Source organism: Macaca nemestrina, chromosome X (genome assembly GCF_043159975.1).
Source record: "Macaca nemestrina isolate mMacNem1 chromosome X, mMacNem.hap1, whole genome shotgun sequence".
Taxonomy (NCBI): domain Eukaryota; kingdom Metazoa; phylum Chordata; class Mammalia; order Primates; family Cercopithecidae; genus Macaca; species Macaca nemestrina.
The window spans coordinates 107955309-107983038 of record NC_092145.1 but is presented as its reverse complement, the minus strand read 5'-3'; the positions used below and the strand labels follow the sequence as shown (position 1 = coordinate 107983038).

The 27730-nt window shown below is 42.7% G+C and overlaps 3 protein-coding genes and 2 long non-coding RNA genes across 11 annotated transcripts in view; 3 read left to right on the top strand and 2 right to left on the bottom strand.

The window, feature by feature from the left end:
• The first annotated feature begins 2259 nt into the window (after window positions 1-2259).
• On the top strand, window positions 2260-8766 carry LOC139355319 (X antigen family member 1). Of its 3 annotated transcripts, none has more exons than XM_071088632.1 (4): window positions 2260-2382; window positions 3847-3964; window positions 5926-6052; window positions 8653-8766. In XM_071088632.1, the coding sequence occupies exons 2-4, from the start codon at window positions 3869-3871 to the stop codon at window positions 8673-8675; spliced, it is 246 nt and encodes an 81-aa protein (XP_070944733.1). In that variant the 5' UTR covers window positions 2260-2382; window positions 3847-3868; the 3' UTR covers window positions 8676-8766. The 3 variants fall into 3 exon arrangements, with proteins under 3 accessions (XP_070944733.1, XP_070944735.1, XP_070944734.1); XM_071088634.1 differs by lacking the exon at window positions 2260-2382 and adding an exon at window positions 2503-2706; XM_071088633.1 differs by lacking the exon at window positions 2260-2382 and adding an exon at window positions 2513-2762.
• Window positions 8767-10216: 1450 nt separating this feature from the next.
• On the bottom strand, window positions 10217-13318 carry LOC139360717 (uncharacterized). Its single transcript, XR_011618196.1, has 3 exons — window positions 13187-13318; window positions 10702-11035; window positions 10217-10397 (listed from the first exon to the last, which is right to left on the bottom strand). It is a non-coding gene; the product is annotated as an uncharacterized lncRNA (long non-coding RNA).
• Window positions 13200-19699, top strand: LOC139360716 (X antigen family member 1-like). 3 transcript variants are annotated; one of them, XM_071088567.1, is made up of 4 exons: window positions 13200-13340; window positions 14805-14922; window positions 16884-17010; window positions 19611-19699. In XM_071088567.1, exons 2-4 carry the CDS (start codon window positions 14827-14829, stop codon window positions 19631-19633), a joined length of 246 nt encoding a protein of 81 aa, XP_070944668.1. In that variant the 5' UTR covers window positions 13200-13340; window positions 14805-14826; the 3' UTR covers window positions 19634-19699. The 3 variants fall into 3 exon arrangements, with proteins under 3 accessions (XP_070944668.1, XP_070944670.1, XP_070944669.1); XM_071088569.1 differs by lacking the exon at window positions 13200-13340 and adding an exon at window positions 13519-13664; XM_071088568.1 differs by lacking the exon at window positions 13200-13340 and adding an exon at window positions 13561-13720.
• Window positions 19700-21169: 1470 nt separating this feature from the next.
• LOC139360633 (uncharacterized) lies at window positions 21170-24269 on the bottom strand. The gene is made up of 3 exons (XR_011618130.1): window positions 24138-24269; window positions 21653-21986; window positions 21170-21350 (listed from the first exon to the last, which is right to left on the bottom strand). It is a non-coding gene; the product is annotated as an uncharacterized lncRNA (long non-coding RNA).
• LOC139360632 (X antigen family member 1-like) overlaps window positions 24147-27730 on the top strand; it is an 8664-nt gene continuing 5080 nt past the window's right edge. Inside the window, exons 1-2 of one of the 3 annotated variants that reach the window (XM_071088447.1) lie at window positions 24147-24291; window positions 25756-25873. In XM_071088447.1, the coding sequence (XP_070944548.1) occupies window positions 25778-25873 (96 nt within the window). In that variant the 5' untranslated portion in view covers window positions 24147-24291; window positions 25756-25777. Of the gene's footprint in view, window positions 24292-24459; window positions 24672-25755; window positions 25874-27730 lie in introns of those variants that run through there. The other 2 variants (XM_071088448.1, XM_071088449.1) reach the window with 2 other exon arrangements.

Below are 27730 nucleotides of genomic sequence, written 5' to 3'. Positions count from 1 at the left end.
CATCCCTCCTCAGAGGGACTAGTCACTCTTTTGTATCTGTTCCCATGGCTGCCTTATTACCTCCGGTCTCTCATGATCTAAAAACAAAGCAAAACAAAAGATAATGCTATAGATTATGAGGCTTTTTCTCATTTTCAGGGCTAAAGTGACTTTCTCTTGAGGCTTTCTAAATCTTACCTGGTGGTGGAATTCTCCTTTGTTAATATTTTGAGTACTGGTACAAAAATACAGCATTTAAATATATGAAGTAAAACATAATCCAGGGGCTAGCTGACTATGGTTTGAGATCTAAATACAGCCCATGACTTGTTTTGCATAGCCATTGAGATAAGGATTTTTTTTCCATTTAAAAGTATTATTTCTAAAAAACAGAACAATATGCCACAGAAACTACATGACCCACAAAGACTGAAATAATTACGATCAGATCTATAAAAGCAAAATTTGGTGACGTATTTAATCAAATACCTGTTATTCTGCTTCGCATTATGGCATACATCATTTCATCCATTAATTAATTTATTTACACAAGGATTGAAAATATGGATGTAACTCTATCCCCTCAAGAAAGCATCCAGCTTTGTGATACCATGGTTTCAGTCTGGGAAGCTTGTCCCAGGGATCAGGTCAATATACGAACATATATTTGAGGTAGGAGACTGGCAGGACTTGTTTTCTGGTCAGAACTGAGCCGAGAGCCTACAATCAGAATCTATGGCTATTTCTGAAACATACACTGTCTGAATGACCTACAATATATTCAGGGGAATCAGTTACCAGTCCAGAGATTTAAATGTGAAGTATCACAACCGAAAAAGAAAAAAGTAAACAGGTGTGAATGTATTTAGTCTTCAGAAGAATTTGTTCTATTACATTTATTGGAAGCATTTATAAAACTGGCCAAGGTGGGAGGATCGTTTGAGCCCAGGAAATTGAGACCAGCATGGGCAACACAGTGAGACCCCTATCTAAAAAATAATTAAACCAATTACCCAGGTGTGGTGTCTGCACCTGTAGTAGCAGGGACTGGGGAGGCTACATCGGGAGGATTGTTTGAGCCCAGAAGAGGGAGGCTTCAGTGAGGTGTGGTCATGCCACTGCCCTCCAGCCTGAGCAACAGAACCACACACTGTCTTTTAAAATAAAAATAAAAAAGGATTTATAAATAAAGATATGAAAATAATTCATTTCTTCCAGAAAAGGTCTTTCTGAGACACATCCTCCAGTAAGGGACTATCTGTTCCCAACGTTTTCTGAATGCATGAGATTGGACAAAGAGAAACGAAAGCTCTCAAGTCCCTTTTTTCTACTACAAACGCGCTGGGGATGTGGGTTGGGGGACAGCGGAAAACCCTACCCTGTCCTGCAAAGTCCCTGGCTCAATGTGCACGTCCCTTCCTGTGAAAGTTCCTTGCTGCCCGTGCGCCTTGTTCTCTGCCTTCTGTCCCTGCACAGCTGTGAAAGGAGAGGTGGTGACTTCCTTTATTCGTGCTGACTTCAATTTAGCCAGTAGGTCTGCAGATCAGTCCTCTCAGAAGTTGAAGTGTGAGTGAGTGTGAGGGGGAGCGGGCGGGCTTCCTGTGCGTTGTGCCACTTGGTCCATGGCCTCTGAGGTCGTCATCTTTCTACTAAACCTCAGCGATGGCCATGCTGTTGTGGGGTCCCGGGCCTGGGAAGAAGGAGGGCCATAGAGGACAGCAGAGGAGGGTCCGGTGAACATGGAGTGAGTTTTTTGTTTGTTTGTTTTGTCTGTCTGTTTGTTTGTTTGTTTTCACGGAGTCTTGCTCTGTCACCAGGCTGGAGGGCAGTGGCGCAATCTTGGTTCACTGCAACCTCCGCCTCCCGGGTTCAAGCGATTCTCCTGCCTCAGCCTTCTGAGTAGCGGGGAGTACAGGCCCACGTAACCACACCCAGCTAATTTTTGTATTTTCAGTAGAGACGGGGTTTCACCATGTTGACCAGGATGGTCTCGATCTCTTGGCCTCATGATCCACCCGCCTTGGCCCCCCAAAGTGCTGGGATTACAGGGGTGAGCCACTGTGCCCGGCCATGGGGTGAGTTTAGAAAGCTGACATTATTTGAGGTATTTGAATCCTGGGTGGGGGGCAACTCACACACAGAGAGGAGTGATTCCAAAGTCATTAATGGGGACCTAAAGGGGAGCACAGGACAGGACCAGGCGGGATAAGGAGGGGCACCACAACCCTTAAGGCACGAGGGGACCTCACTGCGCATGCTCCTTTAGTGCCCGCCTCCATGCGCATGTTCACTGGGCGTCTTCCCATCGGCCCGTTAGCCAGTCTGGGGAACTCCGCGGAGCTGTGAGCCAGCAGCTGGGGTCCGTGAGGTCTGGATTCTTTCTCTCCTACTGAGACACAGCGGGTAGGTTCACAGGCCGATCCAACTGGGAGTGAAGTGTGAGCGAGAGTGAGGAGGAACCAGCGGGCTTCCGGAGGGTCGCATGTTTGGTGACTCAGGGTGAGAAGGGCCTCGAAGTTGTCGTCCCTTTCATGCGACGCTGCACCCATTGTCTTGTCATGGCCATAACTAGGGAGGAAGGCAGGCTGAGGAGTGGAGGGGCTCAGGTGAAGCTGGGGCGATGCTGGGGTGCTGCTGGTGGAGGTATCCGAGTCCCAGATGAACCTGTAACCCCGACAGAAGATTCCAGACTCCCCAGACGGGACCAGGGGAGGGATGGCATGAGCGGTATGGAAGGGTCCTGGAGACCGGGAACGCTGCGGGCTAGTGACTGCAGCCCCGAGGTCTGTAGACTGCCTGGCACAGGTGTCCTTTGAGGAGTGACCACTACTTTGTAGCAAATTCTCAACTCCACTGTGGAGATTCCAATGGGTGGGGCTCTGAGTTCCTAAAAAAGTGATTTGGGTCGGGGTGGGGACGAGGGGCCTAGCAAATCATTATGTGACAAAATTCGCCATCACTTCAATTTTAATTCTCTAGCTGTAATTTCCTACTTGTCTCCCTGATGGAGTGTCCATTTGGGAAACCAGCCCCATGGGAAAGACCCTGTGTTTTCTGCCGGGAGCCTTAAGACATTGCTCCGCCAGCTAGACCTACTTAAGCGACTTTGCAAGCATTCGTTTCAAAAGTTGCACACACTCATACTTGCCCTGGGATTTTCAGAGTATTTCTAAATTAAAAAAAAAAAAAAGACCAAGTTAACATTTGACCATGAAAGTGGTGGAATCTAGTTGTCCTGTGAAGTGCATTTTGCCAATCACAGTATTCTGCTTGGAGAGTGAAATACGTGTTGATGAGGAAGATAAACATATAGGCCTATACCAAGAAGAAGTTCATAACCTCCTGAGTTCATTGTGCCTCTGCTTATGAATGTCTTAACATTCGATGTTTTCTCTTAGCAGAAAGTTATTTTTCTGATAGTGTTGTTGGACTATCAGAATGGGAGTCCGTTGTTTATGGCCTCCCATTCATAATTGTCTCCCATGTTGACAAAAAATGATCATGGCATCCCATGAAGGAAAGATTAGTCCAGAGGATGATATTTGGGTTTTGTGTGGATGGATGATCGTGTGTGCCCAGATTTTGTCCACAACTTCCTCCTCATGCTTATTCAGAACAGATTACACTCATTCATCCCAACATAGACTAAAATGGCTTCCAAAGTCCTTGAGGATATCTATCTTTGAGTAACCTCTCTGAGGAAAGAATAATGTTATGAAGAATAGGTATACGGGGTAGTGTTGGAGAAATGCCTCTAGACGTACTTATGATAAGAAGTATCTATGTATTCTGCATATTTATATTATTGACCTGTATTAATAGCAAAACTTTTTATCTGCACACACCCACTGAAACACATACACACAGAGCCAGTCCCAGGAGCCCAGTAATGGAGAGCCCCAAGAAGAAGAACCAGCAGCTGAAAGTCGGGATCCTACACCTGTTCAAGAGACAGAAGAAGATCAGGATAGAGCTGAGATCCAAGGTGCTGGGAAGGGAAAGAAAGCATGTCTATGGGGCGGGAAAAGGTCTATGTGTGCGTCATGGTCTATGCCATGAGCAGTAACAGGAGGAAGGAGAACAATAGGAAAAGATACCAAACATTTGCCCAATGTTGGCAGGAAAGGGGAGAGTATAGTTTGCAGCTTCATGCTGTCCCTGGATATAAGGAATCTTATTTTATTCTTCGAGATGGATTTGTGTGCTTGAAAATACAGTCCTTACTAAGTCACTTGAAACCATTTAATTTGTTGTATAAAAATGTACATTATTTCACTAGTTTAATTTGATCTTCTTAGAATGTTGGTGTATGATCTTCTCAGCCATGGTCTCCACAGTATTGTAAGCACCCGTTAAATGTGTGTAGAGTGTGAAGTAACCCGAACTTATAAGACCATGGAAAAGGCCCCTTTGCAAAGGGATGTTAGCCCCATTGTATAAATAAGAAAACTGAGGCTCAGAGATTGAGGCTTGCAAAGAACACTTGACTCATGGAGAAGGAATTCATATTTTGTTCAAAGGTTTGTGTTCTTCCTACAATCCATGTTGTAATAATAAAAAGTGAGCAGTTTGCCTAACATGTATAGCACTCAATTGTGTCTGTGCTGTAAGGTACTTCAGTATTGGCTCAGGACAAAACAGTTCAGTGAAGCAGGACATTAACTCCAGAAAAGAGCTCAATGAATGATAGCCACTGTTTCCTTTGATTGGTGCTTTTGACTGTATATTGGACAAAAGTTGGAAAATTCCGGACACTGGTATACAGGGAGCTATATTAGTGTGATTTCAAGGGGGTTTTAACAGTTGTTTAAATACATTCATAATTACAAAAGTCAAAGTAGGTTAAGATTATCCTGAAACAGAAAACGTATCTCCAACAGGTAGCATTTTCAAGCTAAACATTGACTGAATTTGGGCCTACTTTCTGTAGTCTCACTGCAAGACAATGATTTTTTCTGTTACTTTTGGTATATTATTCTAAATGGGATTCATTTTTGTAAAGTTACATATAAGGTTCTTGATCCTAAGCATACCACAACGTTGATTAACTACCCAAACAATTTCCAAGTTACCTCAACAAGGGATGGGTGTCACAACTGTAGAATTTGTCAGAGGCCCACCAAAACATTGATCTAATTCTTCGGAAAATTACGTTTCACTTATGATTAAAGTGGCATTCGTGCAGCTGACTTCAGATTTCATAGATAGTTGACACTTGCTGTTCATAATACACAATGGTAAAGTGCGGGAAATTTACGTGTAATGTGAGTTATTCTTAGATTGTATTCAAAATAAGACATTGGGCCAGGAGCTCACGACTGTAATCCCAAAATTTTGGGAGGCTGAGTTGGGCAAATCCCTTGATCCCAGGAGTTGAAGACCAGCCTGGACAACACTGAGAAGTCCTGTCTCAAACAAAACAAACAAAGAGAAATTAGCCTTGGTGGTGGGGTGCACCCATATGCTCAGCCACTGCGGAGGCTGAGACAGGAGGTTCTGTTGAGCCTGAGAGGTTGGGCTCACACTGGGCCTTGATTGTGCCACAGCACTCCAGCCTGGACGAAAGAGTGAGACCCTGACTCAGAAAACAATAAAATATCATAAAACAGGGAAACAAAGGTGTATCATCTTTGCACGACATTCATTACCACACTAACTGACAGAGATTTTTTCTTTTTCTTTTCTTTCTTTCTTCCTTTTTCTTTTTAATGTGGCAGAGCGTCATCTGTCAGCCAGTCTGGATTGCTGTGGCATGGTCTTGACTCACTGCCACCTCCAGCTGTTGGGTTCAAGCGACATCGGCCTCCCAAAGTGCTGAGATTACAGGCATGAGCCACTACGCCCGGCTCAGGCTTTATTTCATAACACTAAGGAAAAGAATATCATCATTTCCTTATTTATATTTCATGTCAGAATGCTTAAATCGATATCCTTTGTATTTCGAAGTGCGTGACATGGAAGGTGATCTGCAAGAGCTGCGTGAGTCAAAGACCGGGGTTAAATCTGGATTTGGGTGCTGGCATCAAGGTGAAGATTATACCCAAAGGAGAACACTGTAAAATGCCAGAAGCAGGTATGTTATCCAACAAGATGCAAAGTTATGTGCTTACTCATTTATAGAATATTATACTTGTGATATTAGAGGGATAACATTACTGCTGTCTTCAAAACACAGTGCAAATTCAAACTTTCTTTGAAACGCCGTTCAGACCCAAATGCCAGATTGCAAGACTTAAACACTATGAGATACAGAAACAAATTGGGTGAAAGCCATATTGAATCATCAAACATGGCAGCATTTTCTTAGGGTGGTGTGTAACCCACAGCTAACATTTTCAGATTCTTTTCTAATTTCTGCTTTTAGCAAATACATAATGCATTTGTAATAAGAGTTTGTGTGAAGTATGCTGAGCCCTGAAGCAGATTCTAGTACCAGCTCTACCATAATTTGTGAGACTCTGGATGAATCGTATAAATTCCACACGCATCCTTGCTCTCATTGAAAAGAATGGATGCACATCAGATAGATTAAAATCCATTTCATTGCTGATTTCCACATGCTCTGGTCCTGTTGGATAGAAGACCAAGATATTCTGATTTTCATGATTTGTTTTTCACAACAGTCAGCTTCCGTCCAATTATAATGTCTGAGTTGAGATTCATGGTTCCTAAGAAAATGAGTGGGCACTCTGCTTGATGTTTGTTTTCCTGTATGGAGTCCTGTATGAGTGTTCTTGGATTTTGTCAAATTCTGAATTCTCTGGCTCTTAAAGAATAACTGTGTTTTAAAGTCTTCCCTCAGTGAAGCCTTGAATGACTGAATGATAAAATGGCAAGAGATCATCAGGTTTCTGTGGCCAGTGAAGTAGGGAGAATGCATGTAGGTCAGTGATGCTCAAGGTGGGTGTAAGATGCTTCTGCTAAGCATGCCCCCTGCCCTCCTGTCAGTCTTCACGAGCTACTTCGTGTAATTAGATTGAAGACTCATATAGTAGAGTCACCTCTAACCATAGCATAGGTTACATATTACAGGTTTCTGCCTTGAGACATTATGTGATAGGGTTTGAAGTTCAACAACAGCAGGGTGCTAATTCCTGAGTAGTTGACATAAGTCTGTTTTGCACATGTTTTCCAAATTGGTGACTGTTAATTACAATACCTCTTGAAGCTAAAGGAAGCACCCTATGTTTAAGGGAGAAATTACCTACATATTTTTACTCTACTCTGCTGAACCATTCCATTACACTATTTACATTAAAAGATAGTTCTCAGACTTTTTCCAGGAGCCCAACGAACAAGCCTCAGTTGTATTCTTAGGGAGATCATAGCTTTAAATGCACATCTTATTAAAATAAACAGCGCATTCCATGATAAAGGAAAAGAATACTATGAAATAACGATGAAAGAGCCACAGAATAAACTTAAAGGAAAAACAAAGAGGTAGTGCACAAAAGACAGGTACGAATCATTAGTAAAAGGAAAAGCAGTTGAAATGTCATAAATTTAAAAGATTGTTGTTTTGAAATTTAGCTATAAATAGAGTATTCGGTTGTTTACACAATCTTGAAGAAAATGGAAAAAGCACGACATGGAATATGAACAAGACAGAGTGATTTAATATAGGGCATTATTGAAAGTGACTACAATCTTGAACACTAATATTTTCAGAGCATGGATGAAATGGTTGATAAGCTAGGAAGGCATACATTATTTATTTCTCGAATACCTATTTATCTAAGCATCCCAAAGCCTGTGGAAGAAACTGTGAAATATTCCAGTTGTCCCTCAAAAAAACATTTAGTTTTAGAAATAAATTTTGGCTTTTTCAGCTGTCCTACTCTTGTTTTCCATTTCCGTATCCCTCCATTTTTTCATGTGTGACACGGTTCATAACGCTATCACATGTTGATGACAAAACTGATAGTAATAGCTTAAGAGTAATGCGACCACATACTTAATTGTACAAATGGGAATACTTTCAAGTGTAAAAAGAGGCATGATTCACGTTGACATCACGGTAGGAGAAAACTGGGTATAAAAGGTTACTGTACCTTACAAACCACAGAAGGGTGAACGAGCCCAAATAAATGTGTTTGCCCTTCTGCACAATAGAGTAAAAACAAATGCAATGCTGGCCTTTCTATTCACTTCACTTACGCAGTTCCTAAGGTGACATTAACCGTTTTCTTTCAAGGTACTACTCAGACCGTTTCCAGGAGCCCATTTGGCATCCAGACCGCAGATTCAAGTCAGAATAGTAAAAGAGTGTTTGCCAAAAATTATACATTTTTCATAAATTCCTTTTTTGTTTCTTAGGATTTTTGTGTGGCGCTGATATTTTGAGTAAAACTATGCACAATGTTTGCTTTCTACTTTAAACCTCTCTTTAGTGGGTTCACTTCATTTAATGTGTTTGGACCTCGGACTGTCTTGCTTTCCTTGTAGCACTAGAAAGCAAGGTGTGTTTGAAAAATATCTTTAATGCATCTGCTTGGATGACTATTGTCAAAGTCTCTACAGAGGTCTACCTGAATGTAAGCAAAAGGGTGACTCTTAGGCTTCTGTTTTTGTCCATTGTAGAAAACTAAAACTCTGGTGTCTTTTCCATATCCTTAATGTCATCTAAACACAGTTCTGCTAGTAATGTTCCCACCTGTTATGTTTCTGTTACAGGTGAAGGGCAACCACAAGTTTAAATGAAGAAAAGCTGAAACAACACAAACCGGTTTTATATTAGATATTTGACTTAAACTATCTCAATAAAGTTTTGCAGCTTTCACCAAAGAAGGCCTGCTCATCTTTTGTTCACTTCCTTCCCAGGTATTTGATAATATTGAAAATCGTGGCTGGGTGCGGTTTCCCACGCCTGTAATCCCAGCACTTTGGGATGCCGAGGCAGGAGGATTGCTTGAGCTCAGCAGTTTGAGACCACATGGGGCAACAGAACAAGACTCTCTACAAAAATAAAAGAGTGAATGCATAATGTATGCACGTCTCTATGTAGCTCTCTTCCCAGCTACTCTAGTGCCAAAGGATGGAGGATACCTTGAGCCCAGGAGGTCCAGGAAGAGGTTATTATTATTATTTTTTTGAGATAGAGAGTCTATTTAAAAAAAAATATGTCATTTTGAAATTTTGTATTCTGATTGAGCTGGTGTGCACAGGGGTGATATTATGAAATACATATTTGGTCCTAGACCCTGCTTCCTGGCACACAACTCCTACAATTTTTAGAATCTCCACAAAGTGGTGTCTTTTTGTATGCCAGTGAGTTGCTGGCAGCACCTAGGTAGCTCTAGGCTGGGGAATAAGAGTGTTGGGACTTTCAGCCCCCTGCTCGACCTTCAGGAAGGGAGAGGGGCAGAAAGTTAGATTCATCCCCAATGGCAGGACAACAGTTTAATCTACACCTACATAATGAAACCCTCCATCAAAACCAAAAGGACGGGATTCAGAGAGCTTCTGGCTAGCTGAATATATGGAGGGCAGCACGCCCCTAGTGGGCACAGAAGCTCCCTGCCCCTTCCCCCAAACCTCATGCTGTGTCTCCTCATCTGCTTCCTTTCCTAGGGTATCCCGCTTGCCACAGAACATGTGAGAAGTCCCTGGGCTATGGAGCTAGATGAGAGAATTAGGGCCTAGGTAGAAGAAAGGGTCAAGCAACCAGGGCAACTTGCTGAAGCAAGATGACTTGGGTCCTACCTACACTGTCTCTTTAGAGGCTATGGCATAAGCAGCCATGGGTTTCCATCCTGCCTCTCACACAGTGCCCTTGATATGGTGGGCAAGATACTTACACTCTTTGGGACTGTTTTTCCATTTCTAAAGTAGAAATTACAATATGTACACGAAAACTACCTGCTATGAAAAATAAAGGAAATAACATCAAGCAGGCTTTACATGCAGATAAATTTGGTTTCCTACTTAGATTTCTTTTTTTCCTTTAGATTTCAAACGTTTTCATTTCATTTTTCCTTACAGCTACATTTCTAGTGTGTGATAACCTGCTTTTGAATTTTAAGTAAGAATGTCAGCTTTTAAAATACATTTGAATTCAGAAAATAAATATTTGATTTAAATATGTTAATTTAATAGCAGTGTAGCTGGTGTCACCCACGGTATACATTCTGAAGTTAATTTCTAAATAACCGAGGTGTGACAAAAGCAACTGAATGTCTGCAGTGTGGGCTGAAAACCTTTGCTGCGTGTTATGTGGGTGGATCACCTGACATCAGGAGTATGAGACCAGCCTGGCCAACATGGTGAAACCCCATCTCTACTGAAAATACAAAAATTAGCCAGGTGTGGTGGTGTATGCATATAAATCTCAACTACTGGGGAGGTCGAGGCAGGAGAATCACTTGAACCCAGGAGGCGGAGATTTCCAGTGATCTGAGATCGGGCCATTGTACTCCAGTCTGGAAAATAAAGAGTGAAACTCCATTAAAAAAAAAAAAAAAAAAAAAAAGGAAGGAAGGAAAAGAGAAAAAGAAAAAGAGAAAGAGTGAGAGACGAGGGAGCGAGGGAGAAAGGAACGGAGGGAGGGAGGGAGGGAGGGAGGGACTGTACCTTTGGGTACAGTCCCAGCAATGGGACTGCAGGGCCAAATGGTATTTCTGTTCTTAAGTCCGCGAGGAATTGCCACACTCCTTTCCACAATGGTTGAACTAATTTATACTCCAACTAACAGGTGTAAGCGTTGCCTTTTCTACACAAACTCACCAGCATCTCTTATTTTTGTTCTTGCTTTTTATCCAGTCTTATAGACTCTGACTCTGTTTTCTGAGACAGGATCTCTTTCTGTCTGTGAACGTGAATTCCACTGTTGTGTGAGACTTCCCAGGATTGCAGCTCTCTCAAATGCCTGTGTTTGAACTTAATGAATTTGTTACATTTTCAGTGGTTTTCTTCTTGCCCCCTGTTATGGCTGTCACTTCTTCCACACATGCTCTGCCAGAGGTGGCGTAGTTTTTGTGTGTCATCCCTCCTCAGAGGGACTAGTCACTCTTTTGTATCGGTTCCCATGGCTGCCTTATTACCTCCGGTCTCTCATGATCTAAAAACAAAGCAAAACAAAAGATAATGCTATAGATTATGAGGCTTTTTCTCATTTTCAGGGCTAAAGTGACTTTCTCTTGAGGCTTTCTAAATCTTACCTGGTGGTGGAATTCTCCTTTGTTAATATTTTGAGTACTGGTACAAAAATACAGCATTTAAATATATGAAGTAAAACATAATCCAGGGGCTAGCTGACTATGGTTTGAGATCTAAATACAGCCCATGACTTGTTTTGCATAGCCATTGAGATAAGGATTTTTTTTCCATTTAAAAGTATTATTTCTAAAAAACAGAACAATATGCCACAGAAACTACATGACCCACAAAGACTGAAATAATTACGATCAGATCTATAAAAGCAAAATTTGGTGACGTATTTAATCAAATACCTGTTATTCTGCTTCGCATTATGGCATACATCATTTCATCCATTAATTAATTTATTTACACAAGGATTGAAAATATGGATGTAACTCTATCCCCTCAAGAAAGCATCCAGCTTTGTGATACCATGGTTTCAGTCTGGGAAGCTTGTCCCAGGGATCAGGTCAATATACGAACATATATTTGAGGTAGGAGACTGGCAGGACTTGTTTTCTGGTCAGAACTGAGCCGAGAGCCTACAATCAGAATCTATGGCTATTTCTGAAACATACACTGTCTGAATGACCTACAATATATTCAGGGGAATCAGTTACCAGTCCAGAGATTTAAATGTGAAGTATCACAACCGAAAAAGAAAAAAGTAAACAGGTGTGAATGTATTTAGTCTTCAGAAGAATTTGTTCTATTACATTTATTGGAAGCATTTATAAAACTGGCCAAGGTGGGAGGATCGTTTGAGCCCAGGAAATTGAGACCAGCATGGGCAACACAGTGAGACCCCTATCTAAAAAATAATTAAACCAATTACCCAGGTGTGGTGTCTGCACCTGTAGTAGCAGGGACTGGGGAGGCTACATCGGGAGGATTGTTTGAGCCCAGAAGAGGGAGGCTTCAGTGAGGTGTGGTCATGCCACTGCCCTCCAGCCTGAGCAACAGAACCACACACTGTCTTTTAAAATAAAAATAAAAAAGGATTTATAAATAAAGATATGAAAATAATTCATTTCTTCCAGAAAAGGTCTTTCTGAGACACATCCTCCAGTAAGGGACTATCTGTTCCCAACGTTTTCTGAATGCATGAGATTGGACAAAGAGAAACGAAAGCTCTCAAGTCCCTTTTTTCTACTACAAACGCGCTGGGGATGTGGGTTGGGGGACAGCGGAAAACCCTACCCTGTCCTGCAAAGTCCCTGGCTCAATGTGCACGTCCCTTCCTGTGAAAGTTCCTTGCTGCCCGTGCGCCTTGTTCTCTGCCTTCTGTCCCTGCACAGCTGTGAAAGGAGAGGTGGTGACTTCCTTTATTCGTGCTGACTTCAATTTAGCCAGTAGGTCTGCAGATCAGTCCTCTCAGAAGTTGAAGTGTGAGTGAGTGTGAGGGGGAGCGGGCGGGCTTCCTGTGCGTTGTGCCACTTGGTCCATGGCCTCTGAGGTCGTCATCTTTCTACTAAACCTCAGCGATGGCCATGCTGTTGTGGGGTCCCGGGCCTGGGAAGAAGGAGGGCCATAGAGGACAGCAGAGGAGGGTCCGGTGAACATGGAGTGAGTTTTTTGTTTGTTTGTTTTGTCTGTCTGTTTGTTTGTTTGTTTTCACGGAGTCTTGCTCTGTCACCAGGCTGGAGGGCAGTGGCGCAATCTTGGTTCACTGCAACCTCCGCCTCCCGGGTTCAAGCGATTCTCCTGCCTCAGCCTTCTGAGTAGCGGGGAGTACAGGCCCACGTAACCACACCCAGCTAATTTTTGTATTTTCAGTAGAGACGGGGTTTCACCATGTTGACCAGGATGGTCTCGATCTCTTGGCCTCATGATCCACCCGCCTTGGCCCCCCAAAGTGCTGGGATTACAGGGGTGAGCCACTGTGCCCGGCCATGGGGTGAGTTTAGAAAGCTGACATTATTTGAGGTATTTGAATCCTGGGTGGGGGGCAACTCACACACAGAGAGGAGTGATTCCAAAGTCATTAATGGGGACCTAAAGGGGAGCACAGGACAGGACCAGGCGGGATAAGGAGGGGCACCACAACCCTTAAGGCACGAGGGGACCTCACTGCGCATGCTCCTTTAGTGCCCGCCTCCATGCGCATGTTCACTGGGCGTCTTCCCATCGGCCCGTTAGCCAGTCTGGGGAACTCCGCGGAGCTGTGAGCCAGCAGCTGGGGTCCGTGAGGTCTGGATTCTTTCTCTCCTACTGAGACACAGCGGGTAGGTTCACAGGCCGATCCAACTGGGAGTGAAGTGTGAGCGAGAGTGAGGAGGAACCAGCGGGCTTCCGGAGGGTCGCATGTTTGGTGACTCAGGGTGAGAAGGGCCTCGAAGTTGTCGTCCCTTTCATGCGACGCTGCACCCATTGTCTTGTCATGGCCATAACTAGGGAGGAAGGCAGGCTGAGGAGTGGAGGGGCTCAGGTGAAGCTGGGGCGATGCTGGGGTGCTGCTGGTGGAGGTATCCGAGTCCCAGATGAACCTGTAACCCCGACAGAAGATTCCAGACTCCCCAGACGGGACCAGGGGAGGGATGGCATGAGCGGTATGGAAGGGTCCTGGAGACCGGGAACGCTGCGGGCTAGTGACTGCAGCCCCGAGGTCTGTAGACTGCCTGGCACAGGTGTCCTTTGAGGAGTGACCACTACTTTGTAGCAAATTCTCAACTCCACTGTGGAGATTCCAATGGGTGGGGCTCTGAGTTCCTAAAAAAGTGATTTGGGTCGGGGTGGGGACGAGGGGCCTAGCAAATCATTATGTGACAAAATTCGCCATCACTTCAATTTTAATTCTCTAGCTGTAATTTCCTACTTGTCTCCCTGATGGAGTGTCCATTTGGGAAACCAGCCCCATGGGAAAGACCCTGTGTTTTCTGCCGGGAGCCTTAAGACATTGCTCCGCCAGCTAGACCTACTTAAGCGACTTTGCAAGCATTCGTTTCAAAAGTTGCACACACTCATACTTGCCCTGGGATTTTCAGAGTATTTCTAAATTAAAAAAAAAAAAAAGACCAAGTTAACATTTGACCATGAAAGTGGTGGAATCTAGTTGTCCTGTGAAGTGCATTTTGCCAATCACAGTATTCTGCTTGGAGAGTGAAATACGTGTTGATGAGGAAGATAAACATATAGGCCTATACCAAGAAGAAGTTCATAACCTCCTGAGTTCATTGTGCCTCTGCTTATGAATGTCTTAACATTCGATGTTTTCTCTTAGCAGAAAGTTATTTTTCTGATAGTGTTGTTGGACTATCAGAATGGGAGTCCGTTGTTTATGGCCTCCCATTCATAATTGTCTCCCATGTTGACAAAAAATGATCATGGCATCCCATGAAGGAAAGATTAGTCCAGAGGATGATATTTGGGTTTTGTGTGGATGGATGATCGTGTGTGCCCAGATTTTGTCCACAACTTCCTCCTCATGCTTATTCAGAACAGATTACACTCATTCATCCCAACATAGACTAAAATGGCTTCCAAAGTCCTTGAGGATATCTATCTTTGAGTAACCTCTCTGAGGAAAGAATAATGTTATGAAGAATAGGTATACGGGGTAGTGTTGGAGAAATGCCTCTAGACGTACTTATGATAAGAAGTATCTATGTATTCTGCATATTTATATTATTGACCTGTATTAATAGCAAAACTTTTTATCTGCACACACCCACTGAAACACATACACACAGAGCCAGTCCCAGGAGCCCAGTAATGGAGAGCCCCAAGAAGAAGAACCAGCAGCTGAAAGTCGGGATCCTACACCTGTTCAGGAGACAGAAGAAGATCAGGATAGAGCTGAGATCCAAGGTGCTGGGAAGGGAAAGAAAGCATGTCTATGGGGCGGGAAAAGGTCTATGTGTGCGTCATGGTCTATGCCATGAGCAGTAACAGGAGGAAGGAGAACAATAGGAAAAGATACCAAACATTTGCCCAATGTTGGCAGGAAAGGGGAGAGTATAGTTTGCAGCTTCATGCTGTCCCTGGATATAAGGAATCTTATTTTATTCTTCGAGATGGATTTGTGTGCTTGAAAATACAGTCCTTACTAAGTCACTTGAAACCATTTAATTTGTTGTATAAAAATGTACATTATTTCACTAGTTTAATTTGATCTTCTTAGAATGTTGGTGTATGATCTTCTCAGCCATGGTCTCCACAGTATTGTAAGCACCCGTTAAATGTGTGTAGAGTGTGAAGTAACCCGAACTTATAAGACCATGGAAAAGGCCCCTTTGCAAAGGGATGTTAGCCCCATTGTATAAATAAGAAAACTGAGGCTCAGAGATTGAGGCTTGCAAAGAACACTTGACTCATGGAGAAGGAATTCATATTTTGTTCAAAGGTTTGTGTTCTTCCTACAATCCATGTTGTAATAATAAAAAGTGAGCAGTTTGCCTAACATGTATAGCACTCAATTGTGTCTGTGCTGTAAGGTACTTCAGTATTGGCTCAGGACAAAACAGTTCAGTGAAGCAGGGCATTAACTCCAGAAAAGAGCTCAATGAATGATAGCCACTGTTTCCTTTGATTGGTGCTTTTGACTGTATATTGGACAAAAGTTGGAAAATTCCGGACACTGGTATACAGGGAGCTATATTAGTGTGATTTCAAGGGGGTTTTAACAGTTGTTTAAATACATTCATAATTACAAAAGTCAAAGTAGGTTAAGATTATCCTGAAACAGAAAACGTATCTCCAACAGGTAGCATTTTCAAGCTAAACATTGACTGAATTTGGGCCTACTTTCTGTAGTCTCACTGCAAGACAATGATTTTTTCTGTTACTTTTGGTATATTATTCTAAATGGGATTCATTTTTGTAAAGTTACATATAAGGTTCTTGATCCTAAGCATACCACAACGTTGATTAACTACCCAAACAATTTCCAAGTTACCTCAACAAGGGATGGGTGTCACAACTGTAGAATTTGTCAGAGGCCCACCAAAACATTGATCTAATTCTTCGGAAAATTACGTTTCACTTATGATTAAAGTGGCATTCGTGCAGCTGACTTCAGATTTCATAGATAGTTGACACTTGCTGTTCATAATACACAATGGTAAAGTGCGGGAAATTTACGTGTAATGTGAGTTATTCTTAGATTGTATTCAAAATAAGACATTGGGCCAGGAGCTCACGACTGTAATCCCAAAATTTTGGGAGGCTGAGTTGGGCAAATCCCTTGATCCCAGGAGTTGAAGACCAGCCTGGACAACACTGAGAAGTCCTGTCTCAAACAAAACAAACAAAGAGAAATTAGCCTTGGTGGTGGGGTGCACCCATATGCTCAGCCACTGCGGAGGCTGAGACAGGAGGTTCTGTTGAGCCTGAGAGGTTGGGCTCACACTGGGCCTTGATTGTGCCACAGCACTCCAGCCTGGACGAAAGAGTGAGACCCTGACTCAGAAAACAATAAAATATCATAAAACAGGGAAACAAAGGTGTATCATCTTTGCACGACATTCATTACCACACTAACTGACAGAGATTTTTTCTTTTTCTTTTCTTTCTTTCTTCCTTTTTCTTTTTAATGTGGCAGAGCGTCATCTGTCAGCCAGTCTGGATTGCTGTGGCATGGTCTTGACTCACTGCCACCTCCAGCTGTTGGGTTCAAGCGACATCGGCCTCCCAAAGTGCTGAGATTACAGGCATGAGCCACTACGCCCGGCTCAGGCTTTATTTCATAACGCTAAGGAAAAGAATATCATCATTTCCTTATTTATATTTCATGTCAGAATGCTTAAATCGATATCCTTTGTATTTTGAAGTGCGTGACATGGAAGGTGATCTGCAAGAGCTGCGTGAGTCAAAGACCGGGGTTAAATCTGGATTTGGGTGCTGGCATCAAGGTGAAGATTATACCCAAAGGAGAACACTGTAAAATGCCAGAAGCAGGTATGTTATCCAACAAGATGCAAAGTTATGTGCTTACTCATTTATAGAATATTATACTTGTGATATTAGAGGGATAACATTACTGCTGTCTTCAAAACACAGTGCAAATTCAAACTTTCTTTGAAACGCCGTTCAGACCCAAATGCCAGATTGCAAGACTTAAACACTATGAGATACAGAAACAAATTGGGTGAAAGCCATATTGAATCATCAAACATGGCAGCATTTTCTTAGGGTGGTGTGTAACCCACAGCTAACATTTTCAGATTCTTTTCTAATTTCTGCTTTTAGCAAATACATAATGCATTTGTAATAAGAGTTTGTGTGAAGTATGCTGAGCCCTGAAGCAGATTCTAGTACCAGCTCTACCATAATTTGTGAGACTCTGGATGAATCGTATAAATTCCACACGCATCCTTGCTCTCATTGAAAAGAATGGATGCACATCAGATAGATTAAAATCCATTTCATTGCTGATTTCCACATGCTCTGGTCCTGTTGGATAGAAGACCAAGATATTCTGATTTTCATGATTTGTTTTTCATAACAGTCAGCTTCCGTCCAATTATAATGTCTGAGTTGAGATTCATGGTTCCTAAGAAAATGAGTGGGCACTCTGCTTGATGTTTGTTTTCCTGTATGGAGTCCTGTATGAGTGTTCTTGGATTTTGTCAAATTCTGAATTCTCTGGCTCTTAAAGAATAACTGTGTTTTAAAGTCTTCCCTCAGTGAAGCCTTGAATGACTGAATGATAAAATGGCAAGAGATCATCAGGTTTCTGTGGCCAGTGAAGTAGGGAGAATGCATGTAGGTCAGTGATGCTCAAGGTGGGTGTAAGATGCTTCTGCTAAGCATGGCCCCTGCCCTCCTGTCAGTCTTCACGAGCTACTCCGTGTAATTAGGTTGAAGACTCATATAGTAGAGTCACCTCTAACCATAGCATAGGTTACATATTACAGGTTTCTGCCTTGAGACATTAGCCGATAGGGTTTGAAGTTCAACAACAGCAGGGTGCTGAATCCTGAGTAGTTGACGTAATTGTGTTTTACACGTAGTTTCCAAATTGGTGACTGTTAATTACAATACCTCTTGAAGCTAAAGGAAGCACCCTATGTTTAAGGGAGAAATTACCTACATATTTTTACTCTACTCTGCTGAACCATTCCATTACACTATTTACATTAAAAGATAGTTCTCAGACTTTTTCCAGGAGCCCAACGAACAAGCCTCAGTTGTATTCTTAGGGAGATCATAGCTTTAAATGCACATCTTATTAAAATAAACAGCGCATTCCATGATAAAGGAAAAGAATACTATGAAATAACGATGAAAGAGCCACAGAATAAACTTAAAGGAAAAACAAAGAGGTAGTGCACAAAAGACAGGTACGAATCATTAGTAAAAGGAAAAGCAGTTGAAATGTCATAAATTTAAAAGATTGTTGTTTTGAAATTTAGCTATAAATAGAGTATTCGGTTGTTTACACAATCTTGAAGAAAATGGAAAAAGCACGACATGGAATATGAACAAGACAGAGTGATTTAATATAGGGCATTATTGAAAGTGACTACAATCTTGAACACTAATATTTTCAGAGCATGGATGAAATGGTTGATAAGCTAGGAAGGCATACATTATTTATTTCTCGAATACCTATTTATCTAAGCATCCCAAAGCCTGTGGAAGAAACTGTGAAATATTCCAGTTGTCCCTCAAAAAAACATTTAGTTTTAGAAATAAATTTTGGCTTTTTCAGCTGTCCTACTCTTGTTTTCCATTTCTGTATCCCTCCATTTTTTCATGTGTGACACGGTTCATAACGCTATCACATGTTGATGACAAAACTGATAGTAATAGCTTAAGAGTAATGCGACCACATACTTAATTGTACAAATGGGAATACTTTCAAGTGTAAAAAGAGGCATGATTCATGTTGACATCACGGTAGGAGAAAACTGGGTATAAAAGGTTACTGTACCTTACAAACCACAGAAGGGTGAACGAGCCCAAATAAATGTGTTTGCCCTTCTGCACAATAGAGTAAAAACAAATGCAATGCTGGCCTTTCTATTCACTTCACTTACGCAGTTCCTAAGGTGACATTAACCGTTTTCTTTCAAGGTACTACTCAGACCGTTTCCAGGAGCCCATTTGGCATCCAGACCGCAGATTCAAGTCAGAATAGTAAAAGAGTGTTTGCCAAAAATTATACATTTTTCATAAATTCCTTTTTTGTTTCTTAGGATTTTTGTGTGGCGCTGATATTTTGAGTAAAACTATGCACAATGTTTGCTTTCTACTTTAAACCTCTCTTTAGTGGGTTCACTTCATTTAATGTGTTTGGACCTCGGACTGTCTTGCTTTCCTTGTAGCACTAGAAAGCAAGGTGTGTTTGAAAAATATCTTTAATGCATCTGCTTGGATGACTATTGTCAAAGTCTCTACAGAGGTCTACCTGAATGTAAGCAAAAGGGTGACTCTTAGGCTTCTGTTTTTGTCCATTGTAGAAAACTAAAACTCTGGTGTCTTTTCCATATCCTTAATGTCATCTAAACACAGTTCTGCTAGTAATGTTCCCACCTGTTATGTTTCTGTTACAGGTGAAGGGCAACCACAAGTTTAAATGAAGAAAAGCTGAAACAACACAAACTGGTTTTATATTAGATATTTGACTTAAACTATCTCAATAAAGTTTTGCAGCTTTCACCAAAGAAGGCCTGCTCATCTTTTGTTCACTTCCTTCCCAGGTATTTGATAATATTGAAAATCGTGGCTGGGTGTGGTTTCCCACGCCTGTAATCCCAGCACTTTGGGATGCTGAGGCAGGAGGATTGCTTGAGCTCAGCAGTTTGAGACCACATGGGGCAACAGAACAAGACTCTCTACAAAAATAAAAGAGTGAATGCATAATGTATGCACGTCTCTATGTAGCTGCCTTCCCAGCTACTCTAGTGCCAAAGGATGGAGGATACCTTGAGCCCAGGAGGTCCAGGAAGAGGTTATTATTATTATTTTTTTGAGATAGAGAGTCTATTTAAAAAAAATATGTCATTTTGAAATTTTGTATTCTGATTGAGCTGGTGTGCACAGGGGTGATATTATGAAATACATATTTGGTCCTAGACCCTGCTTCCTGGCACACAACTCCTACAATTTTTAGAATCTCCACAAAGTGGTGTCTTTTTGTATGCCAGTGAGTTGCTGGCAGCACCTAGGTAGCTCTAGGCTGGGGAATAAGAGTGTTGGGACTTTCAGCCCCCTGCTCGACCTTCAGGAAGGGAGAGGGGCAGAAAGTTAGATTCATCCCCAATGGCAGGACAACAGTTTAATCTACACCTACATAATGAAACCCTCCATCAAAACCAAAAGGACGGGATTCAGAGAGCTTCTGGCTAGCTGAATATATGGAGGGCAGCACGCCCCTAGTGGGCACAGAAGCTCCCTGCCCCTTCCCCCAAACCTCATGCTGTGTCTCCTCATCTGCTTCCTTTCCTAGGGTATCCCGCTTGCCACAGAACATGTGAGAAGTCCCTGGGCTATGGAGCTAGATGAGAGAATTAGGGCCTAGGTAGAAGAAAGGGTCAAGCAACCAGGGCAACTTGCTGAAGCAAGATGACTTGGGTCCTACCTACACTGTCTCTTTAGAGGCTATGGCATAAGCAGCCATGGGTTTCCATCCTGCCTCTCACACAGTGCCCTTGATATGGTGGGCAAGATACTTACACCCTTTGGGACTGTTTTTCCGTTTCTAAAGTAGAAATTACAATATGTACACGAAAACTACCTGCTATGAAAAATAAAGGAAATAACATCAAGCAGGCTTTACATGCAGATAAATTTGGTTTCCTACTTAGATTTTTTTCCTTTAGATTTCAAACGTTTTCATTTCATTTTTCCTTACAGCTACATTTCTAGTGTGTGATAACCTGCTTTTGAATTTTAAGTAAGAATGTCAGCTTTTAAAATACATTTGAATTCAGAAAATAAATATTTGATTTAAATATGTTAATTTAATAGCAGTGTAGCTGGTGTCACCCACGGTATACATTCTGAAGTTAATTTCTAAATAACCGAGGTGTGACAAAAGCAACTGAATGTCTGCAGTGTGGGCTGAAAACCTTTGCTGCGTGTTATGTGGGTGGATCACCTGACATCAGGAGTATGAGACCAGCCTGGCCAACATGGTGAAACCCCATCTCTACTGAAAATACAAAAATTAGCCAGGTGTGGTGGTGTATGCATATAAATCTCAACTACTGGGGAGGTCGAGGCAGGAGAATCACTTGAACCCAGGAGGCGGAGATTTCCAGTGATCTGAGATCGGGCCATTGTACTCCAGTCTGGAAAATAAAGAGTGAAACTCCATTAAAAAAAAAAAAAAAAAAAAAGGAAGGAAGGAAAAGAGAAAAAGAAAAAGAGAAAGAGTGAGAGACGAGGGAGCGAGGGAGAAAGGAACGGAGGGAGGGAGGGAGGGAGGGAGGGACTGTACCTTTGGGTACAGTCCCAGCAATGGGACTGCAGGGCCAAATGGTATTTCTGTTCTTAAGTCCGCGAGGAATTGCCACACTCCTTTCCACAATGGTTGAACTAATTTATACTCCAACTAACAGGTGTAAGCGTTGCCTTTTCTACACAAACTCACCAGCATCTCTTATTTTTGTTCTTGCTTTTTATCCAGTCTTATAGACTCTGACTCTGTTTTCTGAGACAGGATCTCTTTCTGTCTGTGAACGTGAATTCCACTGTTGTGTGAGACTTCCCAGGATTGCAGCTCTCTCAAATGCCTGTGTTTGAACTTAATGAATTTGTTACATTTTCAGTGGTTTTCTTCTTGCCCCCTGTTATGGCTGTCACTTCTTCCACACATGCTCTGCCAGAGGTGGCGTAGTTTTTGTGTGTCATCCCTCCTCAGAGGGACTAGTCACTCTTTTGTATCGGTTCCCATGGCTGCCTTATTACCTCCGGTCTCTCATGATCTAAAAACAAAGCAAAACAAAAGATAATGCTATAGATTATGAGGCTTTTTCTCATTTTCAGGGCTAAAGTGACTTTCTCTTGAGGCTTTCTAAATCTTACCTGGTGGTGGAATTCTCCTTTGTTAATATTTTGAGTACTGGTACAAAAATACAGCATTTAAATATATGAAGTAAAACATAATCCAGGGGCTAGCTGACTATGGTTTGAGATCTAAATACAGCCCATGACTTGTTTTGCATAGCCATTGAGATAAGGATTTTTTTTCCATTTAAAAGTATTATTTCTAAAAAACAGAACAATATGCCACAGAAACTACATGACCCACAAAGACTGAAATAATTACGATCAGATCTATAAAAGCAAAATTTGGTGACGTATTTAATCAAATACCTGTTATTCTGCTTCGCATTATGGCATACATCATTTCATCCATTAATTAATTTATTTACACAAGGATTGAAAATATGGATGTAACTCTATCCCCTCAAGAAAGCATCCAGCTTTGTGATACCATGGTTTCAGTCTGGGAAGCTTGTCCCAGGGATCAGGTCAATATACGAACATATATTTGAGGTAGGAGACTGGCAGGACTTGTTTTCTGGTCAGAACTGAGCCGAGAGCCTACAATCAGAATCTATGGCTATTTCTGAAACATACACTGTCTGAATGACCTACAATATATTCAGGGGAATCAGTTACCAGTCCAGAGATTTAAATGTGAAGTATCACAACCGAAAAAGAAAAAAGTAAACAGGTGTGAATGTATTTAGTCTTCAGAAGAATTTGTTCTATTACATTTATTGGAAGCATTTATAAAACTGGCCAAGGTGGGAGGATCGTTTGAGCCCAGGAAATTGAGACCAGCATGGGCAACACAGTGAGACCCCTATCTAAAAAATAATTAAACCAATTACCCAGGTGTGGTGTCTGCACCTGTAGTAGCAGGGACTGGGGAGGCTACATCGGGAGGATTGTTTGAGCCCAGAAGAGGGAGGCTTCAGTGAGGTGTGGTCATGCCACTGCCCTCCAGCCTGAGCAACAGAACCACACACTGTCTTTTAAAATAAAAATAAAAAAGGATTTATAAATAAAGATATGAAAATAATTCATTTCTTCCAGAAAAGGTCTTTCTGAGACACATCCTCCAGTAAGGGACTATCTGTTCCCAACGTTTTCTGAATGCATGAGATTGGACAAAGAGAAACGAAAGCTCTCAAGTCCCTTTTTTCTACTACAAACGCGCTGGGGATGTGGGTTGGGGGACAGCGGAAAACCCTACCCTGTCCTGCAAAGTCCCTGGCTCAATGTGCACGTCCCTTCCTGTGAAAGTTCCTTGCTGCCCGTGCGCCTTGTTCTCTGCCTTCTGTCCCTGCACAGCTGTGAAAGGAGAGGTGGTGACTTCCTTTATTCGTGCTGACTTCAATTTAGCCAGTAGGTCTGCAGATCAGTCCTCTCAGAAGTTGAAGTGTGAGTGAGTGTGAGGGGGAGCGGGCGGGCTTCCTGTGCGTTGTGCCACTTGGTCCATGGCCTCTGAGGTCGTCATCTTTCTACTAAACCTCAGCGATGGCCATGCTGTTGTGGGGTCCCGGGCCTGGGAAGAAGGAGGGCCATAGAGGACAGCAGAGGAGGGTCCGGTGAACATGGAGTGAGTTTTTTGTTTGTTTGTTTTGTCTGTCTGTTTGTTTGTTTGTTTTCACGGAGTCTTGCTCTGTCACCAGGCTGGAGGGCAGTGGCGCAATCTTGGTTCACTGCAACCTCCGCCTCCCGGGTTCAAGCGATTCTCCTGCCTCAGCCTTCTGAGTAGCGGGGAGTACAGGCCCACGTAACCACACCCAGCTAATTTTTGTATTTTCAGTAGAGACGGGGTTTCACCATGTTGACCAGGATGGTCTCGATCTCTTGGCCTCATGATCCACCCGCCTTGGCCCCCCAAAGTGCTGGGATTACAGGGGTGAGCCACTGTGCCCGGCCATGGGGTGAGTTTAGAAAGCTGACATTATTTGAGGTATTTGAATCCTGGGTGGGGGGCAACTCACACACAGAGAGGAGTGATTCCAAAGTCATTAATGGGGACCTAAAGGGGAGCACAGGACAGGACCAGGCGGGATAAGGAGGGGCACCACAACCCTTAAGGCACGAGGGGACCTCACTGCGCATGCTCCTTTAGTGCCCGCCTCCATGCGCATGTTCACTGGGCGTCTTCCCATCGGCCCGTTAGCCAGTCTGGGGAACTCCGCGGAGCTGTGAGCCAGCAGCTGGGGTCCGTGAGGTCTGGATTCTTTCTCTCCTACTGAGACACAGCGGGTAGGTTCACAGGCCGATCCAACTGGGAGTGAAGTGTGAGCGAGAGTGAGGAGGAACCAGCGGGCTTCCGGAGGGTCGCATGTTTGGTGACTCAGGGTGAGAAGGGCCTCGAAGTTGTCGTCCCTTTCATGCGACGCTGCACCCATTGTCTTGTCATGGCCATAACTAGGGAGGAAGGCAGGCTGAGGAGTGGAGGGGCTCAGGTGAAGCTGGGGCGATGCTGGGGTGCTGCTGGTGGAGGTATCCGAGTCCCAGATGAACCTGTAACCCCGACAGAAGATTCCAGACTCCCCAGACGGGACCAGGGGAGGGATGGCATGAGCGGTATGGAAGGGTCCTGGAGACCGGGAACGCTGCGGGCTAGTGACTGCAGCCCCGAGGTCTGTAGACTGCCTGGCACAGGTGTCCTTTGAGGAGTGACCACTACTTTGTAGCAAATTCTCAACTCCACTGTGGAGATTCCAATGGGTGGGGCTCTGAGTTCCTAAAAAAGTGATTTGGGTCGGGGTGGGGACGAGGGGCCTAGCAAATCATTATGTGACAAAATTCGCCATCACTTCAATTTTAATTCTCTAGCTGTAATTTCCTACTTGTCTCCCTGATGGAGTGTCCATTTGGGAAACCAGCCCCATGGGAAAGACCCTGTGTTTTCTGCCGGGAGCCTTAAGACATTGCTCCGCCAGCTAGACCTACTTAAGCGACTTTGCAAGCATTCGTTTCAAAAGTTGCACACACTCATACTTGCCCTGGGATTTTCAGAGTATTTCTAAATTAAAAAAAAAAAAAAGACCAAGTTAACATTTGACCATGAAAGTGGTGGAATCTAGTTGTCCTGTGAAGTGCATTTTGCCAATCACAGTATTCTGCTTGGAGAGTGAAATACGTGTTGATGAGGAAGATAAACATATAGGCCTATACCAAGAAGAAGTTCATAACCTCCTGAGTTCATTGTGCCTCTGCTTATGAATGTCTTAACATTCGATGTTTTCTCTTAGCAGAAAGTTATTTTTCTGATAGTGTTGTTGGACTATCAGAATGGGAGTCCGTTGTTTATGGCCTCCCATTCATAATTGTCTCCCATGTTGACAAAAAATGATCATGGCATCCCATGAAGGAAAGATTAGTCCAGAGGATGATATTTGGGTTTTGTGTGGATGGATGATCGTGTGTGCCCAGATTTTGTCCACAACTTCCTCCTCATGCTTATTCAGAACAGATTACACTCATTCATCCCAACATAGACTAAAATGGCTTCCAAAGTCCTTGAGGATATCTATCTTTGAGTAACCTCTCTGAGGAAAGAATAATGTTATGAAGAATAGGTATACGGGGTAGTGTTGGAGAAATGCCTCTAGACGTACTTATGATAAGAAGTATCTATGTATTCTGCATATTTATATTATTGACCTGTATTAATAGCAAAACTTTTTATCTGCACACACCCACTGAAACACATACACACAGAGCCAGTCCCAGGAGCCCAGTAATGGAGAGCCCCAAGAAGAAGAACCAGCAGCTGAAAGTCGGGATCCTACACCTGTTCAGGAGACAGAAGAAGATCAGGATAGAGCTGAGATCCAAGGTGCTGGGAAGGGAAAGAAAGCATGTCTATGGGGCGGGAAAAGGTCTATGTGTGCGTCATGGTCTATGCCATGAGCAGTAACAGGAGGAAGGAGAACAATAGGAAAAGATACCAAACATTTGCCCAATGTTGGCAGGAAAGGGGAGAGTATAGTTTGCAGCTTCATGCTGTCCCTGGATATAAGGAATCTTATTTTATTCTTCGAGATGGATTTGTGTGCTTGAAAATACAGTCCTTACTAAGTCACTTGAAACCATTTAATTTGTTGTATAAAAATGTACATTATTTCACTAGTTTAATTTGATCTTCTTAGAATGTTGGTGTATGATCTTCTCAGCCATGGTCTCCACAGTATTGTAAGCACCCGTTAAATGTGTGTAGAGTGTGAAGTAACCCGAACTTATAAGACCATGGAAAAGGCCCCTTTGCAAAGGGATGTTAGCCCCATTGTATAAATAAGAAAACTGAGGCTCAGAGATTGAGGCTTGCAAAGAACACTTGACTCATGGAGAAGGAATTCATATTTTGTTCAAAGGTTTGTGTTCTTCCTACAATCCATGTTGTAATAATAAAAAGTGAGCAGTTTGCCTAACATGTATAGCACTCAATTGTGTCTGTGCTGTAAGGTACTTCAGTATTGGCTCAGGACAAAACAGTTCAGTGAAGCAGGGCATTAACTCCAGAAAAGAGCTCAATGAATGATAGCCACTGTTTCCTTTGATTGGTGCTTTTGACTGTATATTGGACAAAAGTTGGAAAATTCCGGACACTGGTATACAGGGAGCTATATTAGTGTGATTTCAAGGGGGTTTTAACAGTTGTTTAAATACATTCATAATTACAAAAGTCAAAGTAGGTTAAGATTATCCTGAAACAGAAAACGTATCTCCAACAGGTAGCATTTTCAAGCTAAACATTGACTGAATTTGGGCCTACTTTCTGTAGTCTCACTGCAAGACAATGATTTTTTCTGTTACTTTTGGTATATTATTCTAAATGGGATTCATTTTTGTAAAGTTACATATAAGGTTCTTGATCCTAAGCATACCACAACGTTGATTAACTACCCAAACAATTTCCAAGTTACCTCAACAAGGGATGGGTGTCACAACTGTAGAATTTGTCAGAGGCCCACCAAAACATTGATCTAATTCTTCGGAAAATTACGTTTCACTTATGATTAAAGTGGCATTCGTGCAGCTGACTTCAGATTTCATAGATAGTTGACACTTGCTGTTCATAATACACAATGGTAAAGTGCGGGAAATTTACGTGTAATGTGAGTTATTCTTAGATTGTATTCAAAATAAGACATTGGGCCAGGAGCTCACGACTGTAATCCCAAAATTTTGGGAGGCTGAGTTGGGCAAATCCCTTGATCCCAGGAGTTGAAGACCAGCCTGGACAACACTGAGAAGTCCTGTCTCAAACAAAACAAACAAAGAGAAATTAGCCTTGGTGGTGGGGTGCACCCATATGCTCAGCCACTGCGGAGGCTGAGACAGGAGGTTCTGTTGAGCCTGAGAGGTTGGGCTCACACTGGGCCTTGATTGTGCCACAGCACTCCAGCCTGGACGAAAGAGTGAGACCCTGACTCAGAAAACAATAAAATATCATAAAACAGGGAAACAAAGGTGTATCATCTTTGCACGACATTCATTACCACACTAACTGACAGAGATTTTTTCTTTTTCTTTTCTTTCTTTCTTCCTTTTTCTTTTTAATGTGGCAGAGCGTCATCTGTCAGCCAGTCTGGATTGCTGTGGCATGGTCTTGACTCACTGCCACCTCCAGCTGTTGGGTTCAAGCGACATCGGCCTCCCAAAGTGCTGAGATTACAGGCATGAGCCACTACGA